We start from the raw sequence: 13,801 nt of genomic DNA, 5'->3' as shown, positions 1-13,801 counted from the left end.
AAAAAATAATGGACAAAAACATTGATGGGGATTAATACTTGGCTTTTCAGCTGATGACACATGTAGTAATTGTACAGTGGTGGTTGAGAAAGCCACAGGAGATTGCCATGAACAACAATGAAAAATCCTGGGCAAGCCTATCTCATTCATATAAGGTCTCACGCCCATTCCATTACACCGGCAATGGAAGCGGTACGTTGGTGCATGTAACTTGTAATCCTGGCAATGCTTGTTCGTGCTTCTCCAACACATTGATCTTCACCGGCAAATCATGCAGATGATATGTAAGTACCACCATTTTAACCATTTGGAGGGGGAGACCTTGGATATGACACGTGAGGGAAGCTTTGCTGGCCAATTGGATCTCTTAAAAGAGGGTTGCACCGGTCGAATATTATCCGCCCTCCTCGTCCGATCCTGCCATGGAAGCGGTACGTTGGTGCAACTGGGCCATTCTCAGGTGGCTGCATAATGCCTACAGCCGCAAGCTTGTGAGGATCCAGTGGTCTTGTAAATAGCAATATAGGCTCATCAGTATCCTGCATTAAACTTAGTAAATTTATTCCAGATGAAATATCTGCAATTTCTGCAACCGTCAAATTCTATTGCGCATTACTGAATGTTCAGATATCAATGGTGGCATAAGGCTGTGAAAAAAGAAAGCATACCCTCTTCTGTAGCCATCCATTTGACATAGGTCTCTGTTTCAATTCTCGCTTTATCCGGCCTGTAGGGACCATCACAAGCTTGGAGTCTGCATATTTTGGACGGATAGAAGCAAGCCCAGCGTGTGGGTGACCATTTGTTGTATCATCCGAGTCCATATAATCATCTTCACTTGAGGCCAACTTGCATGTAACTTGTAATCCTGGCAATGCAATTTTATCTTCGACAATCTGTGCCTCATGCTAGAAAAAAAATATATCATGTAAAGCAGCATAAAAGATAGGTGAATCCCTAACAAATTGTCAATTGTCACCATGAGATAATTGAACTAAGAATAAGTAAAATGTTTGCGAATGAAATAATTGAACTAAGAATGTCAATACTTCCATTCCATAGACGCAAGACAAGTATCCAATATGAAGAAATACAGTCATATCATGTGACCTTGGTGTCCAAACCATGATGTTCCTGTAAAAATCTGATGATCTGCTTTTAACCAACCTTCTTCTAGGAGAGGCATGCTACTAGAGAACTTTAACAAAGGGTTGGCTGCCGATGTCTTCTATCAGTTACTGCTCAAAAGAAAAAAGAGCCCAAACAAAATAACTCTAGAATAACAAAAATAAAGGCGCTTCTTCAAATATTCAAATTCTCCACTTTTAGTGGTACAAGAAATGTTTTTGTACATGCGCCAAGACTCCTGGCAATAAAACAGCTCTGCTGTTCCACTTCCATTGTTGTTTCCTAAAAAATCAACTTTTCTACGTAAGGCCCTTGTAGAATTTCTCGAGGCAGAGACCAACTAAACTATATGTACTCAATATCAAAGTTATCTTTGGTAACTTCCAATTTTTTTTAAAAAATACTAAAGTTCAATTTTTCATGTCACATATTTGCTAGGGCAGCTGTTTATGACAAATGAATTAAGAAAAGTGTCCATCTGAATATAGCATAATGAAAGAAGGATCCTCTCAAAAGAATGTTCACAACATGTTCATAAGGCATGTTTATGACAAATGCCTCCTCTCCCAAACTTTATTTCCTTTTTCTTTTACTTGCATTCCCTGTCATATTTTGGCTTACAAGTTGCATAGTGCTTTGTATATGACTAATCACTACATTCTCATTCATCAAATTAATTCGTCTTCAAAGACATGTTCCATTTAAATATCAAAATGTCCGTTCTCCATTCACTTCTCATATAGCATTGTTGAACTATTTAACTTCAATCTTTCAGATTTTTTGGTTGTTTGGATCCAATTGGTAGAACCTGCTTCCATTCATTGATAACTCAATCAGAAAACCTGGATGCAAAAGTATCAGCCTTAGGAACTCCTGTCATAACTATTTAACATACTGCTGCCTAATTTCTGTTGAATGCTAAGATGTATATTTGATTGTCCACATCCTCTTCTTCCTAGGTCCACAAGCACTTTATGCACTTCATGCAGGCTACCATAATTGTTCCAGGACCGACATGTTTACAAATTTGTTAAGAGTTGTCTTACCACTCACCAAGTTCCTCATGTAGATGATTAGTTAGTTTCTCCAGCGTTACCAGCGTTACCAAGTTAGTTTCTCATGTAGATGATTAGTTAGTTTCTCCAAGTTCCTCATGTAGATGATTAGTTAGTTCCTCATGTAGATGATTAGTTAGTTTCTCCAGCGTTACCAAGCTCCAAAATGCCCAAGGTGCTTGCCTAGGCGTCCGCCCGAGCGAAACGAGACGCTCCTGAATATTATAATTAAAATAATATACAACTAAATAAAAATATGGTAAACATGTTTATGAAGACCTATGTTAGAATTAAATTGCTCCAAAAGCATCTTGTTAACCAGGAATGTTTTGCTGCTCTAAGACATCATCAAGTAAAAGCTAAAGGAGTTTCATGTATACCAAGAATGTTTTGTTAACCAGGGAGTTTCTTGACCAAAGTTGGACAAGAGCCAACTAGTTAATTAATAGGAAGGTGGGAGAATGGACGAAACAGTTTAATTAATAGGAAGGTGGGGGAAGCAAAGGGCGGCGAACGAAATTGCAGTTGCGAACGGATGAAGTTGCAGTGGCGGACGAAGGCAGCAGATGCTGTTGTCAACGATGGCGAACAGAGCTACAACGTCGAACAGAGCGTGCAAAGGCGGCGAATGAAGGCAATGGAAGAGGTTGCCATCAGCAACGAACAAAGGTACTACAACAGCAGACAGAGTTATAGCGGTGGAAGAGGTTTAGGGTTTAGACGAGCTCTAGCGGCAGATGAGCAGTAGTGGCGAACGAGCTTTAGCGACAGACGAGTTACAGCGACGACAACTGAGTTGCAGCAGCAAACGAGATTGGACAAGGTTGCCGATGACGGCTGGCAGAGCGAATAAAGGCAACAGATGTAGGGTTTCTTTCAACTTTGTTTTCCTTTACTGGGTCGGGCAAGGGAGGGGGTTGGACTATGTTAGTTGGTTTGATTAAACCAACTTATAAGTCCAATCGAACCAATGATTGAACCCAAGTCCCAAAATTGGCTCGGGCGCTTGCTCGAGGCACCTAGCGCCTAGGCTCAGGCGAGCGCTCGAGTAGCGCTTCATTGAAGCGCTGCGCTTGGGGTTTCTGCAAGGCGCTCGGACCTCGCCTCACCTCGCCCAAGCGCCTTTTAAAACCACTAAGTGCTACCATCAAGCATTACCAAATATAATAATGACAAAGTAAGTTGTCATAGATCAAAGCAGACAAGTATCTAGTATAGCAGTAGAATGAACCATATACTTCTATTTTGTACAAATACCTTATACTTCATTTGGGCTCGTTGAAGGTTGACCTCACATTCTATGAGTTCTCGCTTCTTCACTTCCCTCTGTAGACAATTTATTCATCATGAATTGTGAATTTCTCATTACTTGGCATCAGTTTATGAAAATAGTAAAAACAAGTCAAATTTGCAATTTAAAACCTTAATCAGAGCTTCCACTACTTTTTTTGCCTGGTCCAAACTACGTCTGACCTGAAGCAGAGGAATTTCAATTGGAGGATAATAAGAACCACAATAAAGCACTACAAGTTGCCGAATAACAAAACCAACTATCACGTGAACAATTAAATATGAAAACTTGCAGCATAAATAAGACCAGTAAAAAATTTCCTTTTGTTTCAACTGATGAACTTCTGTTCAGATGACTCGAAGATATCAAAGAATTTCTTATTGGCATATCTATACAAACAGATGGTTATGATAACATCGTATGGCACTAGTAAAGCTAACTCAACATTTTATTAATAAATAAGATCATAAATATAAGCATGTGTACATGAAAAAAAATATAAAACAATTGATGACTAATTGCCTTTTGATACTCTGATTATAGTACACAATCAAGCAACAATAATGATGTCATGACAGCTCTTAAATAATGTCCTATTAGTTAAAAAGAATGATGTCAGAACATCAATAGGAGTCCATCTATTAGGAATGTCCTATTAGTTAAAAAGAATAATTGAATAACAAAGTATTTGAAAAAAGAAAATAAGCTGTATCCAAAAATAAGGACTTTGTTTTTTCTTATCTTGGAATTAATCTAGCCATCTAATTGTGTCAAAATGTAGCCTGGATGCTCTTCATTGTGGAAGTACATCCTTTTAATCTCCTTAAGATCATTTATTGCCACCTTTACTCCGTAAGCTACCTCCTCTAGAAGAAAGAGATGCAAAAGATACAACATAAAATCTGCAGAAACTGCCTCATATCTATGGAGGGGTTGTCAAAAGAAGGGTTATCTGGAAAAGAAAAATCAGAGATAATTAGCTAGACTTGAAGTTGAAACAATTTGTTGCTTATGAGATGACTGAGGATATATTTGCACTTTTCCACACTCACAAATGGTTTTTTCTACTTCCAAGAACAGTTAAGGGTAGGTGACGGCTACAAGAATGAAGACCCAAAAAACACACTGCTAATTATGGTGCTTACCATACAATAACTGATAGTAAATTTAAACACCTATCATATAGATGAAAAGATAAAATGTTTGCACAAAATGTCTTTTGATAGGAAGATAGACCAGTGATAAGGTACATGTAAATTCTCCTGTAAAAATAATTCATTTCAAATTATTTTGCTTCAATTTATCAAACTCATTGATTCCTTTTATAATTGCGTAAAAAAGAGAGAAGAAGACATTTATATATTAGTGATTCCTTTTATACTTGCATGGATATATGGACAGACAATTACATATAAGTGATTCCTTTTATACTTGCAGAGAACATCTTTGAAAAACTACACCAACTGAATTTAATTAATAAGAAATTAAATGGGAAAATTATTGCCTCTTTAAGGAGAAATAGACAAGAAACCAACAAAAGAGGTATTTATAAGGATTAACTTAGATGCATAAAGCTTAGCATTTAATAACCAACAGAACAAAAAGTTCATTCTTCTGGCTTTAAGACAAGATACACAAAATATTATATTCAATCAAGTCAATAGCAAACAACTGAATTAAAAATGAGTTAATCTTGATCTTGTTCATGTATAAGTGAAAGTGCTTTATTTTCAAAATTGCTCCATATTAAGTGAAAGATATGGATTTTACCTGTCTAAGTTTTTCAAAGGACTGAATGCTGTTTTCCCTCCTTTGCATCTGAGGAAAAGAATCTTCATAAATTTACAGAAAGTTGATAATTAATATATACTGTGAAAAAGAACAGTGGCATGAAGAACACGAGTGACAATTTTGAATGTCAGTGACCATTTATCGTATACATTTGCACTGTAGGTCTTACCCTCCTGGTGTGAAGACGGTGTGCCTTTTCCCTGGGTCTGAACACATTATACGGATTTGTATCATTGACTGGGGGAGGAGGCTGCACAAGCACAAAAATAGCCACTATTAGATTTACTAGCCCTTAAAAACAAACATACATCTGAGAACCATGTTGAAGAAATAAGCAGAACAATCCAATCAGCTTAATCAAGAACTAAAGTGAGGAGACAATCATTTAACTCCTTTCTCTACAACTTAATCGAGAAAAAATAATAATAATTGGTCAACATAGTAGTATTGCAAGAGGGCTTTGAATGTAGCAACAAATCTAATCTGTTCCAGTAAGCATAATCTCTAGACACAAGAGTGGTTTGATAAGGATCTTGAAAGCAAAGCGTCCTCAATATACCCAGAAGAGGAGAAACTTGATGTAGAGAGACTACCTTAGACACGTAGGAATGCATCAGGGAATATGAATAAGGTCAAAAGTTGCATGGGAATATCTAGCTAATGAGAGCATAGACCTTGAGAAGGCTAAAATGCTTTTCCTTTCTTATTCTGGCAAAACCCAAAAGATGAAAGTTGCGGGTCTAAATCTAAAATAATGTTGAAGAAGCATGGACATATAGTCATATTCCACTTCTCAATGAAGACATACAAGTTGCCCAAGAACCTAGGGGGAAAAGTACAGTTGTCCTAGTTACTCCAACAAAGCAGCTACTCGAGGAAAAAAACAATAAATCAAGTTTATTATCACAATGCTGATATGACTACACTAAAACATTCCTTAGACAAATTAAACAACATAACTGTCTAGCCAAAAGTTAGTGTTGGATTAAGATGTTGGCCAATAAAACATAACATATACAAAATGTTAATGGTGCCAAGTTGAGAATGTTGAAATGGATGTGTAGGGTTAGTGGAAAAGATTAAATAATAACTGTTAACATTTCCAAAAATTAAGTGTGGCTCCGGTAGAAGATAAAATGAGGAAAAGTTACTTTTAAGATAATTTAGATATGGTCAAAGGAGACATATAAATGTACTGGTAAAATGAGGTAGGTAAATTGAAATTAGTATTGTAAGGAGAGGTAAAGGAATATCTAAAACTTAAATGAAAATTATGATATAAAAAAAAAATGTTTGTCTGATCGTAAATTGACTACTGATATACCTAAATAGAGCTAAATGGTTGTCGACTTCAAATAGTTGGAACATTCCAACTTGTTATTTGTCATTGTTATTGAACTGATAACTAGTCCATCATTTTACTGATAGTATGTGAATTATTGATTATTTTGTCATGATTTGTACTCCCATGGAAAATCATGGCATTCCACATTTCCATCAAATGTGCATTTTTGCATCTAATGCTATGCCCAAAACTTTAAGTTATGCTATCATAAGATGGAACAAATTCATGTTATACCAAAAATATTAAGATACAAACATATTTTGTCAAAATAGAAAAAGAATACTGCTACCATTATAATAAAAAGGCAGCAGAACTGACCTGCAGGTGACGCAGAATAGGTTTTTGCCACTGTTCTCGCTGTTAAAAGACAAGTAAATCATGCATAAGAATATGGACTAAAGTTAAGTGCTTGCTTTAGCATAATCTATGTGTTTCTCTTTTGTTTTCAGAATCAGAAATAAGTAACATAGAGTATAGCAATACAGAAAATGATTTTCTGCAACCAAGATTAAAAATGGTTTTCCCAAATCTCAATTTCAATCTAGTATAGAATAAAATGAAAATGCAAATATTAATGCTTAGTACCTTTCCTAAAATGATTGTCTATATTACTTACTCATTATGAATTATACCTTTGCTTTCCAATAGTTATATACTGACTGCAAAATCGCGAATCGTATAGACAAAGACTCTAAAGCCTGCAGAATGATCACATTGTTAGGAACCACTAAGCTTTTCATTTTTTTTTCTAAAAAGCATAGGACATTCAAATTTCAGATGAGAGATTCAACACACAATAACGAGATGGCCTGACAAAGAAACAGAAGCATATACTTGAGTTTCTTGCAGCAGAAAGCATAAGAAATAACTTGTTCTTACTTTGCTTAGATGCATAGGCTAAGGTGATTATCCTTTCCAGGGATTCTCAGAAGTAACAACAAAGTTATCCTACAAACAACAAATTAATAACACATGTAGCACACCAGTAATGTGTTAGTCTATATTATTTATGGATATCTGCAGAGGTACCCCGATGGAAGGATTCGCTTGCACCACCCAGAAAATTCAGATAAGCACAGTAAAGAAATAATGTGTCATTAAATAATAAATGTGATACATCTGTTGGATCATAGGCTTGTCTGCAGTTTACTGGGATGGTTTTTTTGGCTATGGCCAACCACTACAAGTTTTGCAAATGTTGAAACTTAAAATGATAGCATAATAACATATGCCATCCAAAATCAGAAGTCATCAAGATGGAAAACTTTTTATAGTCATTATTGCTTGTTATGGTCGTCAATGTTTGACATATCACATAACACAACAAAATCATACAAGAAGTGACATGGCCCACTCTATTATAAGAGACAATACACTTGTTAACCAAATAATTTAGATAAGAAGTTACCTATGACCACATGACTCAGCAGAAGACCTATCTAGCTTATATCAAGGAATGCAATTTCATCTGGTTTGTTACGGTAGGGTAGGTATTTACCGGTCCGACTGCCATCCTGCACGTGGACCAACCCAATTTCGGGCAATTCAGGTGCAATGCAGGGTTTATTATGCAGTAACCCGGGCTTACCGCCCAGTTCAAGCCTGATAATGGGCCTAGACCTGACGGTAAGTCCAACCCCTTTTTTAATTTTAAAAATAAAAAATTAAAAACTTAAGTCATTTCTGATTCTCCCATGCATCCACGTCGGCTGTTGCCCGTGTATGTCGCCAATTGTTGCTCCTTGCTTGCTGCCCGTCACCTGGGTATGCCTACTCCTCCTCTTCCTCATCCTCCACCATCTCCTCTTCCTCCACTATTTCTTTCTTCTTCTCTTCCTCCACCTCTTCTTCCATCTTCTTCCTCTCTACCTTCTTCCTCCACTGCTCACCTTCCCCCAATGGTTCACGAAACAGAATAGAAATGGTCCGATAATCCAAATTACATACCTTGGTTTATATATCAATACAACCCAATATCTTCTGAGGTGGGATCAATAGAAATATAACAATTTCATCCACTCAAAGTTTTGATGTTATCATCAAGGCCCATCTCATGCCCCAAAATTCACCTTGGGGATTCGTGTGTATAACTCTAGGAAACCTCTTGCCTCAAGTCTATCTAGCTTATATAACATCTTCAGACGTGGAATCAATAGAAACACCATAATCTTCCTCACTAGAAGATTTGGTATCCTCATCAAGGCCCAATACACAATCCAAAATACACCTTTGGGATTCTCATGTGGATATGACTCCAGGAATCTCTATTCAGTGTGCACGAGTAATTTCATCTTGATATATCTCAACCCAATAGTGTGGCCCACAAAGTTCCTTTGGTACCAATTGTCATGACCAGACTAAACCAACTAGATAAGACAAGCCTTTTAACCAAGCATCTTCAGCTCAGTGATTTAAAAAGCGCTAGGCGCCAAAAGGCGCCAAGGTCCATAAACGCCCGAGGCACTAGGCGCTCGCCCAGGCGCTCGCCCGAGCGAAGCGAGGCGCTAAAATATAAAAATATATAATATAATTAATAAATATAATTATTTAAAATTTTAAATAAAAATATGCTATTAAATTAAGAAAATCTAAGATATAAAATCACAATGTCACATTAACAAAAAGTTTCAAAATTCAAAACAATAAAATTTTACATCAAAATAAAAATTAACAACATTAAAATCAAAATAATATATTATTAATCTATTAACAGTATTGAAAATTAATCATTTCAAAATTCAAATAAACTTAGTATTAAGAGTATACTGTATACTGAGCCTGACGAAGAAACGAGGAAGCAGCGGCGAGCGACGGTAGCGGCAGCAGGAAAGGGAAAGGGAGCGGGAGGCGCGAGCAGCGGGAGGGCTCGCGGGAGTCGCGAGCAGCGGGAAGGCTCGTGGGAGGGCTCGCGGGAGGCGCGAGCAGCGGGAAGGCTCGCGGCTCCCGCGAGCAGCGGGAGGGCTCGCGGTAGGCGCGAGCAGCGGGAGGCGCGAGCAACGGGAGGGCTCGCGGGAGTCGCGAGCAGCGGGAAGGCTCGCGGGAGGCGCGAGCAGCGACAACGACGAGCAGCGGCAGCGGGAGCAGGAGCGACGAGCAACGAGATTGGGAGCGGCAGCGGCAGCAGGTTAGGGTTGGGTAAGGGTTATATCGGTTTAGTTGGTTCGATTGAACCAACTAACAACCGAACCAGGACCGAACCAGACCTAAAATCTTGGTTCGGTCACTTGGTTTACCCAGGCGCTCGCCCGAAGCGCCCAGCGCCCAGCGCCTGGGCTTGGGCGAGCGCCCAGGCGACGCCTGTTTGAAGCGCGCCGCCTAGGACATTAGTGAGGCGCTCGGGCCTCGCCTCGCCTCGCCCGAGCGCCTCTTTCAATCACTGATTCAACCCAAATTACTAAAGTTAGATATGTAGTCATATACACCAACTCAACCAAATCCAATGAGGACAAATGAGAATATCACACCCTAAATATCTTCTTATCAACAGAAAGTGTGAAAAAAAAGCTTGGTGCACACCTCAGTAAGCAAGCCTAAGCCTAGCAATGAATTTTTTCATGTAACTTCAGTAAGTTCCCATGCACAAATTCATTTAAGGCATCAAATATAATAATAAATAAATAAATAAACTAATTGTATTAAAATCAAGGCCATAAAAAGCCAACCTAGTCCATAGCTGATATAGAAATCAATACTAAAAAATCCTGATTAAATAAATCACAAGTCAATCTAGCTAGTATAAGAGAATCAGTCAGACTCGACATGAATAACTAAATAAGGTCCAAAAATGAGAATCGTTGACCTCCGCTGCGGCATCAAGCGATAAAAGAACAAGAATTGGAGCTCCAAAGGTAGGCGTTATAACTCCTGCTCTTTCTCGAGCTTTATGATCTAAAACTTCTAACTTGAAGAGAAGGGTCTCAAACCTGGAAGAAAGCAAATAAAAGCATATGAAAATTAGTAAGAGAAGGGAAATAGGCATACTTAGATAAATCTAGACACCATATACACAGCATGTATTTTAGAGTTTTTGTGGAGGAAAAGTTACAATCTGTCAAAACTTTAAGTAGTGTAGCATTTTTTTATTAATAAATATGAAAATATAGAACAAAGATGAAAGTTTGTCCCGTGGCCACATAAAGATCATACTCCCATGTGCTGCCAGTAGTTCACTGAGCTGATAAGTCTACTAGCTGTAATGCTCCACATGAATCAAAGCATCTCAAAGTCCAGCAACACCAGCCAAAGGTTGCTGACTTGGCAAGGTAATTCTGACACTGAATAGTGCACTACTTTCTTGTTTATTGTATGTGACTAGGAATATATAGCTTCTCGACTAAAGGTGGAAGAGTTCACTCTTATAAAGAGAAAAGAAAAAGGTCTGGAATAACCAAAATATATTTTCTGCAAAAGAAAATATAATAGAGATTATGGAGTTGCAATTCAGCTAAACAGGAGAGGTGAGTATGCATATATTTCATTATATTAATTGACTACTTATATTGCAATATGTTGGAACTCTGCTACCTATTTGAAGTTTAGAATTTAGATCCAATGACTCGATAGAAGGTTAAAAGTTCAGGAAGAGGTGGCTTCCACCTTGAATGAATAGTAGTAATATTCTAGTTAACTAAAAATTAATTTCAACATACAAAAACTTCAGATGAACTTTGTACAAAATTCACACATAGAAACCGCAGAGCAATGAAGTACAAAAAGACACAAGCATATAATGGTTACTAAATCTGTAAAAAGATTTTCAATCATTTAGATCTTTGAGTTTAATCATTACTTTTCAGATGAAAGAATCTTCCTTTCATTGTTAAACCCTTCAAGCCAGTCTTCATCCTCATTATCCAGATCATACTCAACAAATTCACCAATCTCAGCCCTGGCTGCAAAGAGAAATAAGTACTTCATAAATGTTGTCATGTGAGATGTATGTAGAATATTTTGTTTGTAGTGACACATGTCAGAAAGTAGTGGCAAACCTCCTCTTCCACGTATATAAGATGCAGTTTGAATGAAGGTGCGAGAATAATCTCTTTCGTATGATTCCACAGTGTTGAATTGAGGAGTAGGAATTTCTTGTGAACTTTTCTTGCCAGGAGTTTGATTCGCCTAAAAAAAGCAAATATTGTTTTCAAAAGGTTTCTTACCTCAAATAGGAAGTCTATAATACCCTATCAATAGAGATGCATATGTTGCTAAAGTATATATTACGAGATAAAAGTGTTCATAACCACAATTTGATACTAAACAAAGATTGTTCACAATCCTGGGAGGCGCAGACCTTAGCATTTTGTATTTCAAAAGTACTCTGCTTCATTTTGACAATCAGCAAGCTGTTTTGACCTCCTTTTGCAACCATAGACATGGCTAATTAATTAGAAACTTGCTAAATTATGAAAAAACAGAAAAAAGTGCTCATAATCACAATTTGAGACTATAAAAAGAATGTCATAATCCTGAAAGATGCAAAGTAGCATTTCATAGATTAAAGTACTCTACTTCATTTTAACAATTCTCAAGTTATTTTTGACCACTTTTTGCAACCACGGACATGGCTAATCAATAAGGAAATATATATTGTTCTGTCGGTACACAAGTGAAAAATAACAAAACTAAATAAGTTTGCAAGGTCATGCATAAAAATAACTTATAACTCTGCCATCATAAAGAACAAAAAGTTTAGACATGTTATTTGACACTTACAGTAAGCCCTCCATATAAGCACTAGAAGATCTCCAAAATAACTCATTTATAGTAGAGCACAAGCTTTCCTTCTTATCAAAATTTCACTTGAACAACATCAAAACTTAAAACATCTCCACAGTGTTTAGATAAAGTGTTTAGCTGTTGAGTTCAAATACACTGGGCAAAGATAGCTCCTTCATATGATGCTTGCTTAATGTTCAAGTAGCTAATTACGAGTCCACTTGAGTAGCGACCGCTGTTAGCATGCCAAATGATCATACATTTGCAGAAAAATTCAGAATCACCTCATTGTCATTGTTAGCTGCAAGCCGATGTGGCAGAGAGTTTCGGGTGGAAGTGGTGATAGTAGGTGCCTCATCATCCTCAAAATCTTTAACAGATTTTACAACAGGGAGCTTCTTGTGGATGTCAAGAGGACGAGGCCGGAATGACAGCCTACTCATATCCACTTCATCTCTCTTCCGATAACTACCTCATTCCCCTGCTCACCCCAGCACCCTCTCCATTTGGATTGCAACCTCAACTCAGTTCACCAAATCTAATTCAGCTGTGAAAAGCCACTCCCAACCGCTCACAAGCTACTGAATACCCCACAAGCACAAAAGCTCACCATTCACCGTATAGTTCCAAGAAAGCAGAGCCCAGCAGTTAGAATTGAACCCCGGGATTAAACAGAAGCAAACCCTACGGTCCCAACGCCGAGTAGTCCGAGAACCAATCGAGGAAAGGCGCGCGACAAACGTAAAGACGCGACTTTTGTTCAACCCACGAATGCCCTAGATTCGAACCACAATGGAAGACCCACCAAGGCGCCGGCTTCTCAACGAATATCCACTTCTCACGTGGTAGGAGGGCCTGCAAGGCGGGGCGAAGGGCAACCGAGCGCCCAATTCGTGGAGGGTTTTCCTGGTCGAAATCGATTTAGGGGCGGGGCGCGGGAGGAGAGGAGATATGCGTCCGGGCGATTGCGGGCAGCAGCGAGAAGAATGGAAGATTTCGAGAAATCGTAGGAGAATGGAAAGCGGGAGAAGGAGATCATCCGCTTGGTTTGCTAGGGTTCGAATCGGAGAGAGCACAGAAGGACGGCCGGTAAAGGGGTCTTCCTCTCGCTCGTCGTCTCGATGCTCTCAAACGTATACTAACGAGACTAGGACGGTTGGAATACCAAATAAAATACGCGTATCAATTGGGCGAAGATACAGACACCTCTCTCTTGATGATGAATGAGCTAAAAAAAACGAAAACATAAATAAATAATTAGATGCAATATCAATTGGGCATTGGCACTGACAAGTCTGCACGTACCGTACAACATTAGTTTGTCAATGCGGTATTAGATGGATATGCATTAATTATCTCATCCAATTAGATCATGATAATTCATATTTATTCCATTGAATTTATAGCAAGTAAGTGGAAGGAAGATTTAGGTTAATAGATGGATCCATATGATTTAGGGGAAGGAAGATTTAGGTT

The 13,801-nt window shown here is 38.1% G+C and overlaps 1 protein-coding gene across 3 annotated transcripts; it reads right to left on the bottom strand.

The window, feature by feature from the left end:
* Nucleotides 1-9: 9 nt before the first annotated feature.
* Nucleotides 10-13,500, bottom strand: LOC103978187 (enhancer of polycomb-like protein 1). 3 transcript variants are annotated; one of them, XM_009393894.3, is made up of 12 exons: nt 12,610-13,500; nt 11,599-11,728; nt 11,400-11,502; nt 10,410-10,533; nt 7,243-7,308; nt 6,929-6,967; nt 5,435-5,515; nt 5,245-5,292; nt 3,606-3,656; nt 3,441-3,509; nt 669-908; nt 10-539 (listed from the first exon to the last, which is right to left on the bottom strand). In XM_009393894.3, exons 1-12 carry the CDS (start codon nt 12,766-12,768, stop codon nt 300-302), a joined length of 1,350 nt encoding a protein of 449 aa, XP_009392169.2. In that variant the 5' UTR covers nt 12,769-13,500; the 3' UTR covers nt 10-299. The 3 variants fall into 3 exon arrangements, with proteins under 3 accessions (XP_009392169.2, XP_018679237.2, XP_064983428.1); XM_018823692.2 differs by lacking the exon at nt 12,610-13,500 and adding an exon at nt 12,323-12,578 and having other exon boundaries at nt 11,400-11,498; XM_065127356.1 differs by lacking the exon at nt 12,610-13,500 and adding an exon at nt 11,901-12,224.
* Between the last annotated feature and the right edge of the window lie 301 nt (nt 13,501-13,801).

The sequence above is a fragment of the Musa acuminata genome, chromosome BXJ1-3, assembly GCF_036884655.1.
Source record: "Musa acuminata AAA Group cultivar baxijiao chromosome BXJ1-3, Cavendish_Baxijiao_AAA, whole genome shotgun sequence".
Classification (NCBI taxonomy): Eukaryota; Viridiplantae; Streptophyta; class Magnoliopsida; order Zingiberales; family Musaceae; genus Musa; species Musa acuminata.
The sequence above is the reverse complement of the archived record's forward strand: the minus strand, read 5'-3'. Positions and strand labels throughout refer to the sequence as shown.